Source organism: Rhineura floridana, chromosome 3, assembly GCF_030035675.1.
Source record: "Rhineura floridana isolate rRhiFlo1 chromosome 3, rRhiFlo1.hap2, whole genome shotgun sequence".
Classification (NCBI taxonomy): Eukaryota; Metazoa; Chordata; class Lepidosauria; order Squamata; family Rhineuridae; genus Rhineura; species Rhineura floridana.
In genome coordinates, this window is record NC_084482.1 from 125,311,792 (window position 1) to 125,332,340 (window position 20,549).

The 20,549-nt window shown below is 41.8% G+C and overlaps 1 protein-coding gene across 3 annotated transcripts in view; it reads left to right on the forward strand.

Annotated features, from left to right (window-relative positions):
• RBM6 (RNA binding motif protein 6) overlaps positions 1-20,549 on the forward strand; it is a 93,085-nt gene that overhangs the window by 61,934 nt on the left and 10,602 nt on the right. For all 3 annotated transcript variants that reach the window (XM_061617783.1, XM_061617785.1, XM_061617784.1), the window contains 10 exons: positions 12,502-12,576; positions 13,542-13,602; positions 14,315-14,602; positions 14,876-15,036; positions 16,024-16,121; positions 16,683-16,725; positions 17,153-17,210; positions 18,045-18,136; positions 18,223-18,375; positions 19,745-19,834. In XM_061617783.1, the coding sequence (XP_061473767.1) occupies positions 12,502-12,576; positions 13,542-13,602; positions 14,315-14,602; positions 14,876-15,036; positions 16,024-16,121; positions 16,683-16,725; positions 17,153-17,210; positions 18,045-18,136; positions 18,223-18,375; positions 19,745-19,834 (1,119 nt within the window). The remainder of the gene's footprint in view (positions 1-12,501; positions 12,577-13,541; positions 13,603-14,314; positions 14,603-14,875; positions 15,037-16,023; positions 16,122-16,682; positions 16,726-17,152; positions 17,211-18,044; positions 18,137-18,222; positions 18,376-19,744; positions 19,835-20,549) is intronic.

Genomic DNA, 20,549 nt, shown 5'->3' on the forward strand with positions numbered 1-20,549 from the left:
ATCCCAAATATTTTCTTGCCATCCATTCTGAATAAGTTGCTGAAATACTGTTGTAAAGTCATATCTCTGTTCTTCTTTTTTACAAAATGCACTGGCTCATCTCTTGAGAGTTTTTCCATTGTCACATGGCTGCAGTTAATTCCATAGATTTTCTCTATATCAAACTCCATCACGTCATTCCAGTCCAAAAGATTATCCAAGCCATTGATAACTTTATCTCTAATATCTTCATTAATTTCTTCAGAGATAACGTTAAATTCCAAACAGTAGATTTTATTTCTAAAATCCATAAACTCCAGATCTTTTTCCAATTCCACATTTGTTCCAATCTCCAGGGCTTGTATCTTCCCTTTATTTTTTCTTTTCTCATCTCTGATCTCATTCTCCTCTCTCACAGGATCCCCTATTTCTTTAAGCTCCTGCGTCATTTTGCTCAGTTCAATTTTCAGCTCCTTACTACCCTGTCGCAGGGTTTGTTTCGTTATCTCAATCTCATCCATTATTTTCTGAAACATAGTTACTTCCAGATTCTCAGCCACTTTCTTGATTGCCGTTTTTAAAACCACGAAAACAAAGCAAAACAAAAATAAAGAAGAACCACTTCTTATTTCAGCAACAATTGGGTTAATATTCCAGGCTTGATGACATCACAGTATAAACAGAGCAGCCTGCCTTATCTCTCTATGTTCAAGAATGCAAAACAAATTTAGTTCCCAGCATCAAAACAGTTAGTGGCGTCGTGAAGAAGCAGATTCGTCAAAATAAAATAGACCAAAAAGAGAATAGTCCCAGACAATATAATATTCCTCGGAATAGAAATCAGGAATAGAAATCCCTCTTCTGTTTATATCTTTAGAATGCACTTCCAGGACAGCTTTTTGCGACAGAAACAGAGATAAGCTGTTAATTTCGTGAATAACAGAGAAGAGTTATAGCTCACCCAGAAGTTGTCCAAAGCCGATCAATCTGACAAATCTCCTTTTGCTGCAACAATTTAAACCAAGTAAAAAAAATAATAGAAAGAAGGGTGCTTGCCTGTTAGTCCGTTCTCTCTTTAAAGAAAAGATAAACGTATCGCTTAAACAGATAGAGCTTGTTAGGAAGTCCGTCCGGCATTGTTGGCTGGACCTTATCTCATAAATTAATGAAATCCAGTCCTCCCAACAAAAACAGGCTTTTGAGGTTGATCTCTACGTTTCTCCCTGCCCGGGAGAAATTTCATCAGTCAAAAAAAAAATGTTCTGACTGATTTATATCTGAATAAGCTTCTTTTGAGGCGGGAGCCCGTCCCAAAAGCAGGCACAAGCGAAGTCACCCTTCCCAGAAGTCCGTATCCAGCCACTTTCGTGGCTGTATAATAAGAGAGGCATTTCAACTAAACATTAGGAAGTATTTTCTGATGTTACAAGTTCAGTAATAGAAGAGACAGCCTCGGAAAGCAGTAGGTTTATCTTCATTAGTGGTTTTGAAGCAGAATGTGAATGGTCACCTGCTAAGGATGTTGTAATAGTAGATTTGAGGCATTAACAGGGATGGACTAGATTACTTTTAGTATACCTTTCAATTCTGTGGGCTGGATCCAGGATTGCACTCAAGAGTTCCACTTGCAGTAGAAGGAAGGGGACAGGGAGGAAATCGTATTCTTCCTTCCCCTTTTGCCTGCTGTGAAAAGTTGTTCCTCTGGAGTGGCATGAGAGGCAGCATGAGGAAGGAAGAATTGCCTTCCTCAGGGAGGGAGCTTGATCTCTGTGTCTTCTGTTCATGGAATGGTCAGTTGCATCCAACCCTGTGATTCTATGAAATTGGGGTTTGTTTCTCCAGGCCTTGATGTCTGCAAATGGGACAGGTGTCTCATTGAACAGTCGGAGATTTTATTTCATTTTGGGATCAGCAATACCTAATCACCTTCAGGCATGCTTGTCTGCTTTAGAAATCAAGCAGAGAGGAGTGAGGCCCGTTTTGGTGAATTAGTTGGTTTGGATGTCTCAGTCAAAAGACCTGACCTTTGCTTTGGGTTTTAACAATTTATGCACTTTCACCAATATATTATGAGAAGAAAATTAGCAGCCATATCTATTGTGCTTAGTTGTAGTAACTTTGCCATATCTTACACAGGTGTTGCAGATGCACCACTTCTCCCCTTTAATGTTGTGGGAGCTTTGGCCATCACATACAATTTGCTCAAAACTGCCTGTGAACTCCCACAAATGGTTGCCTGAGCAGCTGTGACAGAAAGTTCAGGCGCATTCTAAGGTGGAGGGAGAAACAATACAATACTGATTGTGCAGCTTCTGTGGGTGAATTTGAAAGGTTCATTTGGCTGTAAGAAAAACTTAACAAAGACTCAATAGAGAAGAAATAGGTGCTCACTGACAGGAAAGAGGATTGGCAAATGAGCTCTGGAGGCTGGGGTGCTGTCACTGAAGGAGCCAAGGGGGCAGTGAAGTCAAAGGGGCAGTAGCAGTCATTTTCAGAGTGACTTGAGCTAACTCTCCAAAGCGTTGATAGTTCAATACATTTTGACTTTGGATGGATACATTATGCTGTTGCTGTGGCAAAGCCGTTATTAGAGCTCCTCACTTTTGAAGCATGCTCAGATTCTTTCCTATGGCCATCTGGCTGTGTTTGGTGATTCTTGCCAAAGATTCTGCCTGAAAGATGAAGGTGGCTGTTGAGAGCACTGTTTCCCTGCTGCCTTCCCAACCGTTTTCTTGCATAGCTTATTGGAGAGGTACTTGTCAAAATTGGAGCCAACAGCATATTTTGTCCATATGAAGGCCTAAATATGAGTTGGATTTGACTGGATTTGATGCAACACTCAGAACATTTTTGGGGACAACTTACAACAGAGGGTTGTTGCACACAAGGAACAACTTCTGTGATCCGCATTGCACAGATGCATTGCACACAATAGAATATCACATTCCCATGAACCCCCATTCCCAGTGCAGATATTGGGAGGGGAAGAGGAAGGGGAAACTGTTGCACTTGCAGAAGTCATTCCTTTAGCTACTGTTTAGTTGAATACAACCCAGAGTAATCAGGTTTATTAAATATATCATATTTTACAATTGTATCATAAGAACAGCTTAAAGCAAACACAATACACTCAGCTAGGTTTCTCGTAATCAAAAATGTATACATTTAAAATCCTCATATGCCTTTCTATTTGTGGATTGATTGAAGGTCGCGATATAGAAAACTGGGCAAATTAGAGAATTGCAGGATGCTGTTGTCTGTGAACTTGACATCCTGAGATCTGCTGCTTATGAAATCATGTTTCTTGATGTTATGTTTTCAAGAACGTTCTGCAGAGGTGAGCGGTATTTTTAAAGTTTCTAAGGACTCTAGAGGAGCTTGGCCATATAAGAGGCTGTGCTGTACAGTCTCTTTCCTCTCCTATGCCGTCTCTCAATACCCATATTTCTCCTTTCCTTGCTCCAATCCTTGCCTAAAATTCTAAGGCTGCAATCCTAAGTACACTTTATAGATACTAAATCCTATGGAGTTTAGTGTGATTTTTATTTAAACATGTTTAGGATTGCATTGAGATTTTTCAGTAACTGCCTTGCACAGGAGCTCTGTTTATCTCATTTTGTTTCTTTTCTGTTGGTCCCTTGTGTGTTGTCTGTTCTTGTGCTGCTTTTGGCAGGTTTGTGGTTACAGACACAGGAAGCAACGAAGGTGTTTAAGGAACAAACAATAATGCAGAGCACAGATTTATAGGTATAAATATAGGTATGTAATTTAATTATGAGTATGTGCTCCAACTTGCTGATTGAGACATTGCATGAAAGTGAATGTTAAAGAATGTTGACTTTCTAGGAACAAAATCTGCAAGTGAATCCCCAAACCAGGCCTTGGCTTGGGATGGGATGCAGACTGCGCTACTTTCCATTTTGTTCTGTGACATTTTCTGTGTGAGGGAAAAACCTGGACACAGACATAGTGGCATTGGAGGCTGATCCATCAGGGCAGCCTTTCCCAACTAGTGGGCCACCAGATGTTGTTGGACCACAATTCCCATCTTTCCTGACCATTGGCAATGCTGGCTGAGGCTGATGGGAGTTGTGGTCCAACAGCATCTGGTGGCCCACTAGTTGGGAAAGGCTGCATTAGGGCAATTGGGGTACATTCCCACCAACTTCAGTCTGCCCTCAGCTAGCCCCCAAGTGCTTGCCATCTTATAACCAGCCCAGGAAGTGGCCCTGACTGTCAGCATCCTCCTCCTTAGTCTCAGTTTTGCCCTTGGAGAACTCAGCAGGAGGATGGGAACAAACTAAGGTTAGTTGGCTCTGCCTGTCGTCTGCTCTGGCTCCATCCAATTGGCTCTGGCTCAACTTGCTGTTAACCACCTGCCTTCTGCCTTACCAGTCCAAATGGGCATCATCCACCACCACATAGTGGATCTGCCCATGGAGACTCTTGTTGGGGAGTGGTACAATTTTCTCTGATTCTCCCTGTGCCCCTTGAAAAGCTGCTCCAGGGAACCTCCAGAATAGTGGGGAGGTGGTTTTGGCGTCTGAACTGATGAAAATGGCCTTTCCTGTGGGAACCTTTGTTGGAACTTAGTCCCTTCCATGAAGGTAAGGAAATCTGGATTCAACCCAATGTAGGTTGGCAGTGTGATATCAAGACTTACTCAGAATCAACATTGATAGGCAGGAGCACTGGGCTGAAAACAGAAAGTAAATTTAACAGGGATAAATGCAAGGTTCTACACCTAGGAAAAAGAAACCAAATGCACAGTTACAAGATGGGGGATACTTGGCTCAGCAATACTGCATGTGAAAAAGATCTTGGGATTGGTGTTGATCACAAGCTGAATATAAGCCAACAGTGCAGTGTGGCTGCAAAAAAGGCAAATGCTATTTTAGCCTGCATTAACAGAAGTACAATTTCCAAATCTTGTAAATATTGGATCCCCTCTATTTGGCACTGGTCAGGCCTCATCTTGAGTACTGTGTTCAGTTCTGGACACCACTTTAAGAAGGATGCAGACAAACTGGAACAGTCTATGAGAAGAGACTGAAAGAACTGGGCATGTTTAGTCCTGAGAAATGAGGGGAGATATGATTCCATTCTTCAAGTACTTGAAAGCTTACCACACAGAGGAGGGGCAGGATCTCTTCTTGGTCATCCCAGAGTACAGGACACTGAATAATGGGCTCAAGTTGCAGGACGCCAGATTTTGAGTGAACATCAGGAAAAGCTTCCTAACTGTTAGAGCCATACGACAATGGAAGCAATTACCTAGGGAGGTGGTGGGCTCCCCAACACTGGAGGCATTCAGGAGGCAGCTGGACAGCCATCTGTGGGGAATGCTTTGATTTGGATTCCTGCATTGAGCAGTAAGTTGCTCGATGGCCTTATAGGCCCCTTTCAACTCTACTATTCTATGATTCTATATGATTCTATAACAGCCCAGTGTTGGTGACAGTGCCTCGGAAAACCACCAGATACAAACTGAAGAAAAAGAAGAGCAATTAAAACATTAGAGGACTAGGACAAAATATTTTGGCTAGAACTGAAGTACTGGCATACTTCGATAAGATTTTAAAATATTACATGGAAGTAGTTAGAAGTAAGTCAAAATGGTGCAAAATTGCAGTAATGTTAATGCATTGGAACAAAAATTAACCTTAATTTAAATAATATTTAGGAATGGTTACTAAGTACTTGCTTGCCTGTAATTTTTTGAATGAATGAGAATTCCTTGAAACAAATGAATATATAGCCTTCTAGTCATTACGGGGAAGGGATACAAGACATCTTCATGCTTGCATCCCTTCTGGTCCCCCTTCCAGCCCCTGGGACACTGGTAGCTATGCTGGGAACTCTCTGGATCTTACTGTTCTGCTGATGAATGTAAGGTCAGTGACTAATAAAACCACTCTAATTCTGGTTTTAATCCTGGATGAATGCGCTGACCTTGCTTGTATTACCGAAACCTGGCTAAATGATCAAAGCTGAGTAGGTCTCTCCTGGCTCTGCCCACCAGGTTTTATGGCACTCCAGCAGCCTAGATCCAGGGATGGGGAGGTGGGGTCGCAATTGTCTGCAGGGAATCCATCTCCTCTGTCAGGTACCCTGTCCCTAACACCTCCAGTTTTGAGTGTGTGTGCCTGGCGTTGGGTCAGGGTGACAGAGTGGAGATTCTGTTGGTATACCATCCATCCCGCTGCCCAACAGGTCGGCAGGAGGCAGAACAAGCCCAGGCACTGGCAAGAGCCTTCAGTGACAGTGGCGACAGTCGCGGATGCTACAGCCAGGGGGTGAGGCGCATTTCCTTCCCTCTTTGCCTGACAGAGAAGTGGCTTGTCCCCCTCAGGGTGAGGAGCAAGAGGTGCAAACTGCAAGCCGGGAAGGACGGCTGCTGTAAGCCACTGCTGTTTCCAGAGGAATCTGGGGAACTGCCCTTGCTGGGCAGAGGCGGCGGCACAACCCGAGCTCCGAAGGAGAGGCAACCTCATGCCAGATCCCACCTTCCTTGTCCCAAAAAGATCCTCCGCGTAAGCCAACATGGATCCTGGAATGAGGAGGACCAAGGCAGAGGACGCCGAGCTCTCGCAGCCGCCGGAAGAAGAGGAGGAAGTGGACCCCAGGATTCAGGGGGAACTAGAAAAATTGAATCAATCCACAGATGTTATCAATCGAAGAGAAACCGAAATTGAGGCAGGGATGTCCAAGAAGTGGACCAGGTTTATCACAGGCTCTATCCTCAAAGCCCTAGAAAGCATTTCTGTTTTGCTGCTGTTGGTCTCCTATGGAGGAGAGAAGAGGGAGCCAGCTGTAAGTCATCTGGCCTGGTGAGATGACTCCCTTCCCTCTGAAGTAGATTTAAACCAGCTGCTGAGGCTCCTTTGAGTGTAACAAGATGCACATCTGGAGCTCTGTTGGCTTTCTTCTTTGCACTTATGAATTTAAGTCTAGATTATTTCTTGTAATATTGAATTTTGTTTGCTAAATTGTTTATTTTTGTCTTATTTGAAAGTATTGCTATGTTTTGTAAACTGACTTCTCTCCCCTACCCCAGTGCTTTTATTTTGAGCATTTGTTGTAAGCCACTTTGGGCACAGGTCACTGTGGAAAGGTGGCATATAAATAAACCCAATCAATCAATCAACAGTCTCCTTCCCTGAGCTGGTGGAGCTGGTCTTGGCGTTGGTGTTGGAGTTCCCCAGGCTGGTTGTCCTGGGTGACTTCAACATACATGCCAAGGTTAGACTCATAAGTCTGGACTTCATGGCTGCCATGACAACCATGGGACAGTCTCTAATATCATCTGGACCAACGCATGTGGCAGGATGCACACTGGATCTTGTGTTTTGTTCAGGACAGGAAGATGGTGATCTGAGGGTGGAGGGGTTCTTGGTGACTTCATTGTCATGGGCAGATTACCACATGAAAAGGTTTAGGCTTTGTGCCCCGGCAACCTTTGCAAGGGTGAAGGGCCGATTAAGATGGTCCGCCCCTGGAGACTCATGGATCCAGATGGTTTCCTGAATGCTTGGGGGGATGTTCCTAGCATGGCTGGCGATACTGCCGAAGCCCTGGTCAATCTCTGGAATACGGAGGTGACCCGGGCGGCGGACACTATTGCTGCAAAGCACTCTCTCCCACCAGGGAAGGCCCGCAATACACCTTGGTTTACTCAAACCTTGGGTCTGATGAAACGGTAGGGACGATGGCTAGAGCGACGATGAAGAAAAACTCAATCTGCTTCCAACCGAACACAGGCTACAGCTCATTTTCAAGTCTATCATGTGGTGGTGATGGCAGCAAAGAAAGTACACGTTACTGCCACCATTGCGTCTGCTCAGTATCGTCCGGTGATGCTTTTCCAGGTGGTCCGGAGTCTTGGGAGCTTTGGCCCTACGTTAGACTCTGATCCCTCAATCGCTCGTTGTGACATGTTTGTGAAGCACTTTGCAGATAAAATTGCCCGCATTTGAACTGAGTTGGACTCCTCATTAACTACAGTTGTGCCAGATGTCCCTAAGGCTTCTCTGGTCAGTTTTCTATGGATACTTTTCAGCTTGTAAAGCCTGAGGATGTGGACAGAACTCTGGGAGAAATGAGGGCCACTACTTGCTCTCTTGACCCTTGCCCAATCTGGTTAATCAAATCTGCCAGAGTGAGAATGGCTGGCTGGTTGGCATACTTAATTAACACCTCCCTAAGGGAAGGTTCTATGCCAACACTGTTGAAGGAGGCTGTGATAAGACCTTTGTTAAAGAAGCCTTTGTTAGACCCTGCGGATCTTAACAACTTCCGCCCAGTCTCTAATCTCCCCTTTTTGGGCAAGGTGATTGAGAAGGTAGTGACTGCTCAGCTCCAAGTTTTCCTGGATTAATCTGACTGTCTACTCTAGACCCTTTTTAATCAGGCTTCAGGCCTGGTCATGGGACAGAGACTGCCTTGGTCACCCTGCTTGATGAACTGATAGCAGTAATGATTTGAAACAAATGCTGCTGAAAATTAGAGGAAAGCACAAAAGCAGGACTACAGCTGAATGTCAAGAACACTAAAGTAATGGTAACAGAAGATTTATGTAACTTTAAAGTTGACAATGAGGACATTGAACTTGTCAAGGATTATCAATACCTTGGCACAGTCATTAACCAAAATGGAGACAGTAGTCAGGAAATCACAATAAGGCTAGGACTGGGGAGGGTAGCTATGAGAGAATTAGAAAAGGTCCTCAGATGCAAAGATGTATCACTGAACACTAAAGTCAGGATCGTTCAGACCATGGTATTCCTGATCCCTATGTATGGATGTGAAGGACAGTGAAAAAAATGGATGAGAAAAATCAACTCATTTGAAATGTGTTGTTGGAGGAAAGCTTTGCACATACCATGGCCTGAGAAAAAGACAAATAATTGAGTGTCAGAACAAATTAAACCAGAACTGTCCCTAGAAGCTAAAATGATGAAACTGAGGTGATCATACTTTGGACACATAATGAGAAGACATGATTCACTAGAAAAGATAATAATGCTTGGAAAAAGAGAAGGAAGTGGAAAAAGAGGAAGGCCAAAAAAGAGATGGATTGATTCCATAAAGTAAGCCACAGACCTGAACTTACAAAATCTGAACAGGGTGGTACATGACAGATGCTATTGGAGGTCACTGATTCATAGGGTCGCCAGAAGTCATAATCGACTTGAAGGCACATAACAACAACAAAACTAGTTGCAACTGTAGTTTATTTTAGACTGTTTTTAATGTTGTATTTTACATTGTTGTCGCCCACCCTGGGACTTACATGTGCTCCATATATGGTAAGAGCCTTTGTTGTAGAATCTTGAGCACTGCTTTACTTGCCTGGGACATTAAGGCAATAGTTCGATAATTATTGCATTCCCTGGGATCCCCTTTCTTTGGAATTGGGATGCATATTGAATGCTTCCAGTCTGTGGGCCGTTGTTTTCTTTTCCAATTTGTTGACAAATTTTTGTCAAAATTTGGATAGATTCATTCTCAGTAGCTTTTAGCAACTCTATTGGTATGCCATCTATTTCTGGTGATTTGTTTCTTCTGGCCAAGGGCCCCTGCTGCTCAAAAGGGCCCTAGGGCCCAGCAGGCCTGGCCCTGGAGAGCAGCAAGGTGGGTAGAGAAAAGGGCTAGCCAATGCCTCCTTGCAAATGCAATGGCAGGTGGCCCTTTGCACTTGCAGGTGGGGGAGAGAGTGGAGGAAGTTTGTCCTCACAGCACCTCTGTCATCCTCCTCTCCCTATGGACAGGGTGGTTGAGGCAGCAACTTCCTTTGTCAGATCAAAGAGGAGGAGGCGGCAGGCTCAGTATTGGAGCTTCATGCCGCTGCCTTCTCTTGTGCTTCGGCCTGTCAGGGAGAGCCTGAGCCTGCACCGCTGTCACTTCAGTTGCCCTGTCCTCAGGGGGAGGAGGGGAAGAGGCTTCTGGCCCTGTCTTTGCATTCGTGGGCATGGAAGAGCATGAAGGAAGTTTGTTCCCGAGGTGCTGCCGTCCTCCCTCTTCCTATGGCAGGGCAACTGAAGCAGTGTAGGCACAGGCTCCCACCGACAGGCCGAAGTGGAACAGAAGGCATGAAAGAGGGTGCTGCCGTTCCAACACTGTGCCTGCCTCGGGTGAGCAGGAATCTCTGAATGGGCCCCTGTGCATGTGCAGTGTGTGCCTGCCCTGGCCCTGTGGCTTCTGCATCTATCGTGGGAGGAGGAGAAGAACCTTCTTGGGGCACCCCCAGCTGAGCAGCACAGTGATCCTCTTGGGGAATAAGCAGAGCTGCCCTGGGAGGGAAGGAGAGGGCTTGGCTACATGGCTACCCTTCCCCCAAGCAAAGCACCCCCTTTACCCTGTGCCCAAGGACCCCCAGAAACCTGCATCTGAGCCTGTTCAGGTGTCAAGCCAGGGTAAAGAGAGGCATCTTCAGTAAATCAATTAAGCTGGACTTTAATAAAAAAAATTAAGAGGATACGCTTGGATTTTGCATGAGTTACACTTTGGGTTTTGAATGTCTTATTTTTTGGCCCTTGTAGGACATCTGCCTAATGCCTTTTTGGCCTATCATGAAGTTTCTGCATTTTTATATTTTGCAAAAGTGATTTAATCTTTTAGGGAAACCACTTAATAGATTGTATAAATCAATGAAATTAGTATAAACCTACAAAGCTAATTTGGCCCTGAGTATAGCAGTGTTCAACACCGCCATTTTCATCCACTCAAGCACTGTCTGGCAGTGTGAAACTTCAAGAAAAGCAAGTAACTGTGCGTTCACCTCCATGCTTGCAAATGAGCAGGTTAAAGAAAGCACGAGGGTTATGTCCAATCCTTTTTGTGAGTTTACCCTTTCTAAATTAAGCAAATACTGAAGTTTAATACATGATCAAAACTTGGTCTGAAAGAAATTCTTTGTGTTTACTTTTGAAGCAAGGGTTTTATTCTGTCTTGCACGTTTGTAGCTACTGCCTGCTTGATGTAAAAATAATGGATATCTGTATATGTAGATGGTTCTAGAATTCTAGACCAAATCTTATTCTTATTCCCTGGCAATTGGGAATTAAGAGTGGAGCTATTTATTTATAGGCCTTTGTCATGTATTCCTTGATGTTGGGCTCGCTTGTGTTGACATTCCTTTCATTATGTTAATAACAAGACTTGATTGTTGCTTTTGTCAAAAGAAGGTGTCAATTTTGTTTCCTTCCAGAGGTCTGTCTAGGTGTCTTTAGGCAGAGAACAATGCACAAGTGCCAGATGCTTCTCCTATATTATGAAATGGTGTCAGATATGTTCATCAGTTTTTCATCATAATTGTATCAGTAATAGATGAAAAGTGTAAAGAGGAGTGTATTTTACTTTCTTCCAACTATCCTTTGACTGGAACTGACAGGTCGGATTCCAGGAGATTTTCTTTGTTTTTGTACTTCAGTACCACAGATCAACTGAACATAAAGTCCCTCTTGTGTAGGCTATTACAAGTTTTAAGTGCTTAATATTTCATAAATTGATTCCAACTGGTGAAGTGTCACCTATTTGCTTTAATCATAAACATGAACACTCCTCAGAATCTCTGAAACCTGTCTTTTCTGGCAAAGATAATATTAGAGGAAACCTGTAGCTGGATGAGAATGTTTGAGCATCTTCTTAGCTGAGAAATATCCACAGTGAGCTTCACACCTGCTTTTTCAGAATGCTGATAATGCTTATCTTCATGGTGATTTGGGAAAACAATACAATTAGCATATTCCTTTTGATCATCTTTGATCAAGAATGGAATCCATTGTTTTCCTGCACACATGACCTTAACAGTGGATGTGTTTAAAAATGTCTCTCAATCCTTGTGTTCAGTGTGCAAGTCAAGCAACTGGCTTGCCACTGAAACGCATGACAAGGTCGTAAGGTGCATGTATAGAAAAAGTAATTATTAAAAAAAAACACCCTAAGATTTTTCACACTAGCACACACTATTTAAGATAAAGGATACCAATTATATCAGCACTACATAATAAAATGGGCTCTTGCGGGTTATGAATTTAATAAATAAAAACATGCTGTTATGTACTGATGTCACAGTGATGTTTCAGTGACATGGCAGGCAAACTAGACAAGCACTGATTGCTTTAGGATCAGAGGGTGAATGTCTTTACCTTTAAACTTCCTTTTATTCAGTCCAATTTTGTACATGTAGCATATGGCTAAAACTTAGTTTGATCATCTCCATTCTCTCTAACGCACTCCCCCCAGCAAGTTAGTAGCATTCGCATGTATAATTTTCATAGGCAATTTCTTGTTTGACCTTTTCTTTGCAGAGTTAATGTGAGGTTTTTGCTCTGTAGGCTCATAGCAGTATAGAGCCAATGTGTCCGGAGTGCAAGTCACCTTTTCTGTGTTTGTTTTCATTCATTTCCAACATTTCAGGTGTTTAAATCAGCCATATGACTCTCCCCAATAAAGCCTTTCTTTAAGTTTTCTGTTAGGTTTGGCATGTTAAACTCTTTATCTCTTTTTTAATTTCAATAGGGACACCTTGTGATTGGTGGTAAAGAAGTGACACTGGAATACAGCCAATCCCCTGAATTTTGGCACTGCAGACGTGTGAGTATATGGAAAGAGAACTGCAAGTTATTTCAGAAAGGGTAGTAGAAAACAGTTTGTTAAAGGCAAAGCTGTTGGTGTGTTACTTTCAGGGGGACGAATCTCAAGCTGGTAAAAATCCTGAGGAGCAGGAGGGTATGCATGCCTTCTCTCTGTGGAGGGAGAAGATAAGTGTGTGTCTTATTTGAATATGGAACCTTCCTAAGGCCACACTCAGATGCCAGGGATTGTGCTGCCAGGGGACTCTTGAGTTGAGAAAATTCTTCGTCTAAGAGAACAGTGTCTTTTTGAATCAGTGTCTAATATAAAAATCCCAGAGGTATCTTTTCTTTAAATATATATATATTGAAAGCAAGATACCTGCACTACATCAAAATGTTTTGTAATGCATGAGCTGCTGTAAACAATGAAAACAAAATGTGTAACACCTCTCTTCTGTTCATTGCCAGCACTAAAATAACCATTTAGATTCCCAGAAATGTGTGTTGCTCTAAGAAATGACACCATGCATACCAATTTCTCCACTCTTGGTCTATAAGCTTTTTAAAACCAAATTTAGAATTATAAGTAAAGAATTGGATTGGTAGAACAAAACAAATACTATATCAAAAACTGTGTTGATTTATGCATTTTCATTAAAGTTGCTCATGAAGCTTTATTAAGAGCAAGTTTTATTACATGTAAAATTCAGATGAATTGCTGTCCCTCCCCTCCCCCCCTGTACTTCATTTGGCTGCCACTTAAAGAGATTGGGCAAACACTAACACGGTATCACATCACTTTTTCATCTACACATTACCATGGAGATTTAAGTAGTAGAACCCATGCATTTTGTTGTAACATTTAGCTTGTGCTTTAGTAAAGCAATGAAATCCATTCATCAAAATGTTATAAAAACTACAAAGGAGCTTAGGACAAAAGCCTTTTAAGCGTCCTTTCCTCTTGCTGTGCCTCTTTCATTACAGTGCAAAGTGTCCACAGTAGGATATCGTTCATCCTGCTACTACTGCAGACTCCCAAGAGATGGTGAGTCTACTTTTGTTCGTTCTGTTTTAATACACAAATCTCTTTTAATACACAAATAGTAGCATGAGTTCTAAGTGAATAAAGAACTGAGATGCACTTGCTTCAGAGGTGGGGAACTTGTGGTCTTCCAGATTTTTTGACTCCAACTCCCATCATCCCCAGCCATCATGGCCAATAGTCAATGATGATGGGAGTTGTAGTCCACCAAATGTTGCCAGTATTATTAGTTCAGGTACTATGTTCCTTTCTGTAGATAGTTAACTGGAAACTAGATGAGCATTTGGGAAAGCTGGCGGAGGGGGGGGGAGAGAATTTGGGTCAGACTTGGGACAGTCCTTCAATTGTGATTTTTGGTAACTTTTTTGGTTTAAAAGTGAAGTGTTTCATCTAAGGTCTCCTTTCAGTAATGTTGCGTTGGCAAGACAAGCACTGCCGAAGAGTGAGGGAGGGAAGAAATTGCCACCAAAGCTGGTGAAGGATAATCATATCAACTTAAGAAAATATGTGACATTACTTATATATCCCTGTTTTCTATTTGTTAGTGTGATCCAGCATGTCCCTCACTAGTGTAAATTGCTGACAAGTCTTATTTTATGTAGATGGCCAAACAGGAAGCAATTCTAAATAGTAGACCAGGTCTAAGACTAAACAGTTTTAACATAGTGGTTATTGCAGAGAGGACTTCATTCACTTTATTTTTTGCTAGTAACAGAAGAAAAGGTTGAAAAGGGGGAGGAAGAGTTACCTGAGGAACCAACACCAGAGGAAGAACCTCCAAAGGAGCCTGCTCCTCCACAGGAACCTTCTCCTCAGAAGCCTTCTTCTGAGCAGCACAGTCAGCCTCAGGAACCTGAACCCAAGAAGGATGAAAGCAGAGAACAGTGGCCTTCACAAGAAAAGAAAAGGCGCTCTGAAATGTACCCACCTCGAAAGGAGAACCAAGAACATGGTTCAAGAAGAGAAGCCACAGAGACCAAACATCAGGAGGATGAGAGTAGAAGTAGGTTATACCTGCTGCCATATTGTCCTACTTAGTAAGTTCATAATGGACACTTGCATTTGAGTAACTTGTAAAGAGAGGCTTAAATCCCAACTTGCAGTCTGCAATTCTCTTTGTGATCAGCAGCACTATTGATTTTATCATTGAGTAGTCTTCAAGTCAGCTGAGCCTAGTAAAATTATGTTGGGTGCCTTTGACACAGGATGAGAGAAAAGATTAAGTATGTATGTCCTCCTGAAGTAATTGTTCTTTCTCCCTGTAACTTTGTCACAGCAATTATGTTAAAACGCATCCCTCGCTTCACTCCAGTAGAAGTGATTGTAGGACTTCTGGCACCATATGTCCGCCTCTCCACTTCAAGTGTACGTGTCATGAAGAACAAAGCTGGTCGAATGGGCTACACTTATGGCTTCATTGAACTGGACTCTCATGCTGTATGTTGCCACTTCTCATTCAAGTTCCCTCTGCACAGCATAGTATTAAAAATACTTAAAATACTGTGGGTAACATCCACTTGTGATGTCCTACTTGCACAACAGCCTTCTGCTTGTGTACTTAGCCTTCTTCTCTTCCCCCGTGCTTCCCCATGTACTTCAGGGAAGAAGAGCAATTCTGTCAAATCTGCTGGCTCAGTATGGGATCTCTCCCTATTCTGTTATTTCCCTATGTGATAAATCCCTTTTCTGGTTTGTGTTTTGGTGTACAATTCTTAGTTACTTTGCTCCTCCCTGGGCTTTTTAGATCAAGGTTTGGTTTAGTGTATCATCCAAATCCAGGATCATGATTAAGGTCTCTCCTACTTAACCATGACCTGTAGCCAAGGATTATCCTTGGCTAAGCTGCCTTCCCCTGCTAACTCAAAAGGCCCATGGAGAAGCAAAGTGCCTATGATCTTGGTCTGGGGAGCCAGCACGTTCACAGTAAGCTGTATTCTGGTTTACCATGATGTGCGAACCAGGCTGGTATATGCTACATGGCAAACTAGAATTTTCTGTCACTCTACTGTAGTAATCCTCCTAGATGCCATTTGACCATTATTATACTGGCTATTTTAACTCTGTCAAAACTATTAAGTGCTTTGGTTAAGGAGTGAAAAAGAGGTTGGCTCGTTAACTTCAGTGTGCTTCACACTCTACACTGTGGCTGTTCCTTTTCTAATTCCTTTGAAGCAGTCTAGGTTTGAGTGCTCTACTCCTTTGTTCCAATGCCGTAAAGGCCAGGCCAGTAGACAAAGAGTATGCCTCACAGCAGCTGGTGTCAGAGTGATCTGATAAGGAAGAGAGGGAAAGAGGGAGCTCTATTGGAGGACCAGTGGGGTTCACTTGGACTCAGGGCCCTGGAGGAGCTTGTGACAATTTATTTCTTGCTTAGTGGTTCAAAAGTGTTGTCTTTTCCTCTTAAATGGATTCTTCTCTCCTCAGGAGGCACTCCGCTTAGTGAAGGTTTTACAAGATCTGGATCCTCCAATCAGCATTGATGGCCGTGCTGTAGATGTAAACCTAGCCACAGGAAAGAGGAGGTAAGAGAAACCTCACTTAAACCATGTGTAATAATGACTCAATGTTAACGTGTTTTACATCAGTCACCCAAACATACTAATTGATCCCTAATTACAGGTTTGAGGTAGGACATTTTTGACACACACATACACATAAAATAGTTTGTAGTATTATGGTTTCGTGGATTTGAATCTCCTTATCATTCTTTCTGGAGCAAATTCATTAATGTGGCCATGGTGTTACATCTAAGCCATTTCTGGTGACCATGGACAGCAGCTGGCAGAACAAAAAAGAAGCTTATAAAGTTAATTGTAGTGTTACTGGATTCATTGAAGATTTGGGGCAAAACATCCTCTAGAGCTGAGATGCCTCTGCTTGACTTGCAGGGAGGAGATTTACAGATGTTAGAAATTTCTCCTGGCTTGTGCTATCAGATTACATTTTTTTTTAATTTAGTTTCTTGTAGTAAAACTAGCTCACTGAAATTAGCAAGATTAGAGTGAAGCAAAATTGACACTTACCACGTGTTTTAAGCATATCCAGAATCCTTAAATTGGTATTAATTCTTTTTCTGTTGCTAGAAATGAATATGGAGACCAAGGTGATGTTCCCCGCTATAGCCAGGTATGCTTGTAGTACTCTGTGATGGTACTCTGAGGGAATTGACAATTGCTGACTGAGGAATTGAACAGTTTGACTTACCAGTGTTTGCTGGCATTCTCGAGTGTTTTGCAAAAAGTGTCACTAGCAAAGTTACTTGTTCTTTACAGTATGGATTCAGATTACTGCCCTTCCCCTCCTCCTCCTTGATGAGCAGGAGGAAATCTGCTGTTTAGTATGCATTTCAATACTGCACATCTGGCCTAAATAAGAACCTTTTGATTTCAGTAGGGGACTACTTAGTGGTTTTCCTGAGTTGTACATTTTTGTCAGAGAAGTATATATTGGTACTTCTTGTTACATGATCACTTGGTACACGATCAATAGTAGGAAAATGTCCACAAGACGTTCTGCTTCCTTGGCTTGTTTGTAAATGCTTTTTTTGTATTAGGGCAAACGGGGCATGAGTGATAGGAGAGGCGCTGACTCGCAGAAACGAAGATCAGAGTGTAAGACTCAACCTATTTTCTTGCTTTGTTCTTCTTGACACTTTCTACTTGTGAAAACTCAGTGTCACTATTCCATTTAAAAAAAAAAAATCTTCATATAGAATTGTTGCCATTTGCAGTCAAAACACAAAGAAGTCCTTGCAACTTCACTTTTCAAAATGGGCATGCCTTAAAACAAAATGAAAAGTGTACAGTAGTCTTAAATTATTGGACATGTAAGATTTTTCAGTGGAATTGTGTGTTAATCCTGTTTGATTTTTAATCTGACTATAAAATCTTTCAAGATTTTTTTTACTAGAAAAATTCAACCAATTTTTAGTGGTTTCTATGACTTTTATTGATCAGAATTGTAATGCTTCCCTGCACTTCGTGGCGGTAAACTGAAGGCCAGATTCAGCTCACTAAGATACAGGAAGTACTGCAACTTTATCACCTTATCTGATCAGGAGATAAAGCTCTCTGTTAGAGCGATCAGGCTGTATTAGATATCCTCTCTAAAGGACAGAGATCTTTTATCTCTGATATCTGCACTAAGCACCATGGCACTGAGATTGAAAATTAAGCTCCTCACTGATTCTTTAAGATTAAAAGGCAGCATTCTTCTCCCCTCACCCCTTCCTCAATACTGGAGTGGGAAGAGTTGGAAATGCTGAGAGTGTGTGAGGGAGTGAGAGGAAGACAGTTCTGTGAAACTGCATATTTCAATTACCCTGGCAACTTTCGATTCTTTTCCCTCTCAAGCATCAGATCGTCTTGGGCCATTTATGTTTTATTTAAAGAATGAGTGCCATCTTTGGAAGTATGTGACATCTGCCCTTATTTCTTTCCCCTCAGCTTCTTCCGATGTGTCCACATTCATTTATGATCCAGACACTGGAAACTATTTTGATCCCATTACTGGGATGTACTATGATCCCAATACTCAGGTGAGAGTGTGTGCATATGTGTGCTCATGTTGCCATTTCAGTGCCACAAAATTTTAATTCCCTAAACATGTGTCAAATCCTTCCAGAGAGAAGTTCCAATGGGTCGAGAAGCATCTTCATCCTCGCCACCACATAGTGGAAGGAGGCGCAGGAGCCAAGATAGGGCAAGTGAAAGAGATGAGACATCCAGTAGAGATAACAGAGAAAGGAGGGAGAGACACAGAAATAAATCAGCCAAGGTAAATGATCTGTGCCATGGGATCATTTTTATAAACTGTACAACCTGTACAGTCTTAATCGGTTGGTAGGCCTAAAGATTAATGTTGCTATAGCCAAAGTTTGCTTTTGCAGCTAGGCAGGTGTAGGAACTTGCAAAATATGTAACATGTTATCAAAACCTATAGATAATACAGTTTCCTTCTAAGCTTATAACCTTTTTAGCCATCCAACTTTTTAATGAGCACAAAAGCTCATCTGAACATAAAAACAAAAAGATCAAACACTTTCAAAGAAGGACGTAGGTTTGGGGATCCAGAGACAAAGCACCATTAAATACACTTAGGTTTGTGTATTTAAAAAGATACAAGCAAAGTATTCAAAGTATTAGAAATTATTTGTAAATAATACTATGAATCACTGGACTGTCAATTTGGTAAAATGCAGATCAGGCTGCCTCAACTTACAGAACAAATTTTTAAAACGACCGTTCACTCTTGACAACGTACAGTCCCTTCTTTATCCTTGAATTTGACAAGGGAGCAAAACCCAGTTCACATCTAGAATTGAGAGCTCCATGAAAGAGATTATGAAGCCCATGAATGGGCACAATCTAATAGCTCAGCATGACTATCAAGAATTGTTTTCTTCTTTAGAGATAAAGTTCTGAGAGTGACAAAGGATTGTAATTTTATTTACAGGCTGCTTTCTCAAGTTGCTCAAGCTTCCAGTTTTCCTGTGAATCATCCTAAATCACAGAATTTTCCAGTAATATATTGGATATCTAAGATACATCAGTAATTCATATGCAACTTAGATTACATAAATATAAAATTAAGATTCCAAGCAGACAGGATGTACAGTATATCTGGGCTGACTTTTGTGGTAGAATGCCAATGAATCTTACGTGCTAACAGTTACCCAGTAAATGAATCTATTGCACTTGCCCTTGTTTAAAAGCAAGTTTGACTTGGTCTGAACAGGGAGGGAGGAGCAACACTAAATGAATTCTAGAATGGGAACTGGAAGTGTATTTTCCAACATCACACATAGCCAGTAGCAGATTTCAGTGCTATGCATGTGAGTTCCTCCTTATACTTCTGACTTTAGCTGCTAAGCATTTACCAGTTACACAATCCCATGTGAGCACCCCTGTAACTCTCACACACAGCTGTCATGCTTACAGAGTAGAAGGCAAAAAAGGGGACAGCGGAAGGTGGCAAAAGTGGAAGAGACATGAACCATATGTAATTGCTATATTTATGCTTTTCCTTATAAGGGAGGCACAGGAGGGAGGGAGAAGCAAAGGTACTAGTATGAACAATAGTGTGAGGCAAATTATGGTGAAGCCCAGCTGGTTATCATTTTTAAGTTACCGACTTAATATTTCAGAATGAGCCTTCAGAGGAGAAGCTTCCTGCAGAAGATGTATTTAAAAAACCACTACCTCCAACATTGAAAAAAGAAGAGAGTGCACCCCCAGTAAGAAGACCTTACTCAGCATTTGTCATCTGGAACATTTTTTTCCTCCTCAGACTTAATTTTTATTGAATAATCTTAGCAAGGATGAGACTTAATGTTCTGCTGCAATTGGTGTGATGCAGACAGCAAAAACCTAGTCTGAGAATTGTAACAGGGAAAGTATCCTGTCCCCCCCCTCCCCCGTTTGTTGCAGCAACACTGGACAGACTGCTGTGTGGTTTTATACAGAGTTCCATCTGAACTTCCATGGAACTTACTTCTAAATAAACTTGCATGCATAGGATTGTGCAGTCAGTGTTTCTCTTGCTCCATTGTGTTAACTTGTGTAGGCTTTCCTGACTTTCTATATCAAAATTTTAGATTTTAATTCATCCTAATTTTCAATCATATAGTGTAAAATTACTCATAAATTTTAAGCCATGATTGAATATAGTGTAAAATTACTCATAAATTTTAAGCCATGATTGAAAGCAATGATGAAATTTAGCAGAAATGAATGTGTAGGGCCAAGAAAAAAAAGTTTGATGGTATGTGATGATTCATTGTTACGGCACTGCATAGCCAGTGCCTAGATGGAAAGACTGTCCTGAAGTTCCCAAAGTTAGAATATGTGTAATGATGAAAGCCCTTTTTGGTGAAGGGGAATAAAATATTGGTGCAGAATAATGGGGAAGGGAAAGCTTGGACTATGAATATAGAATTCCCCCTTCCATTA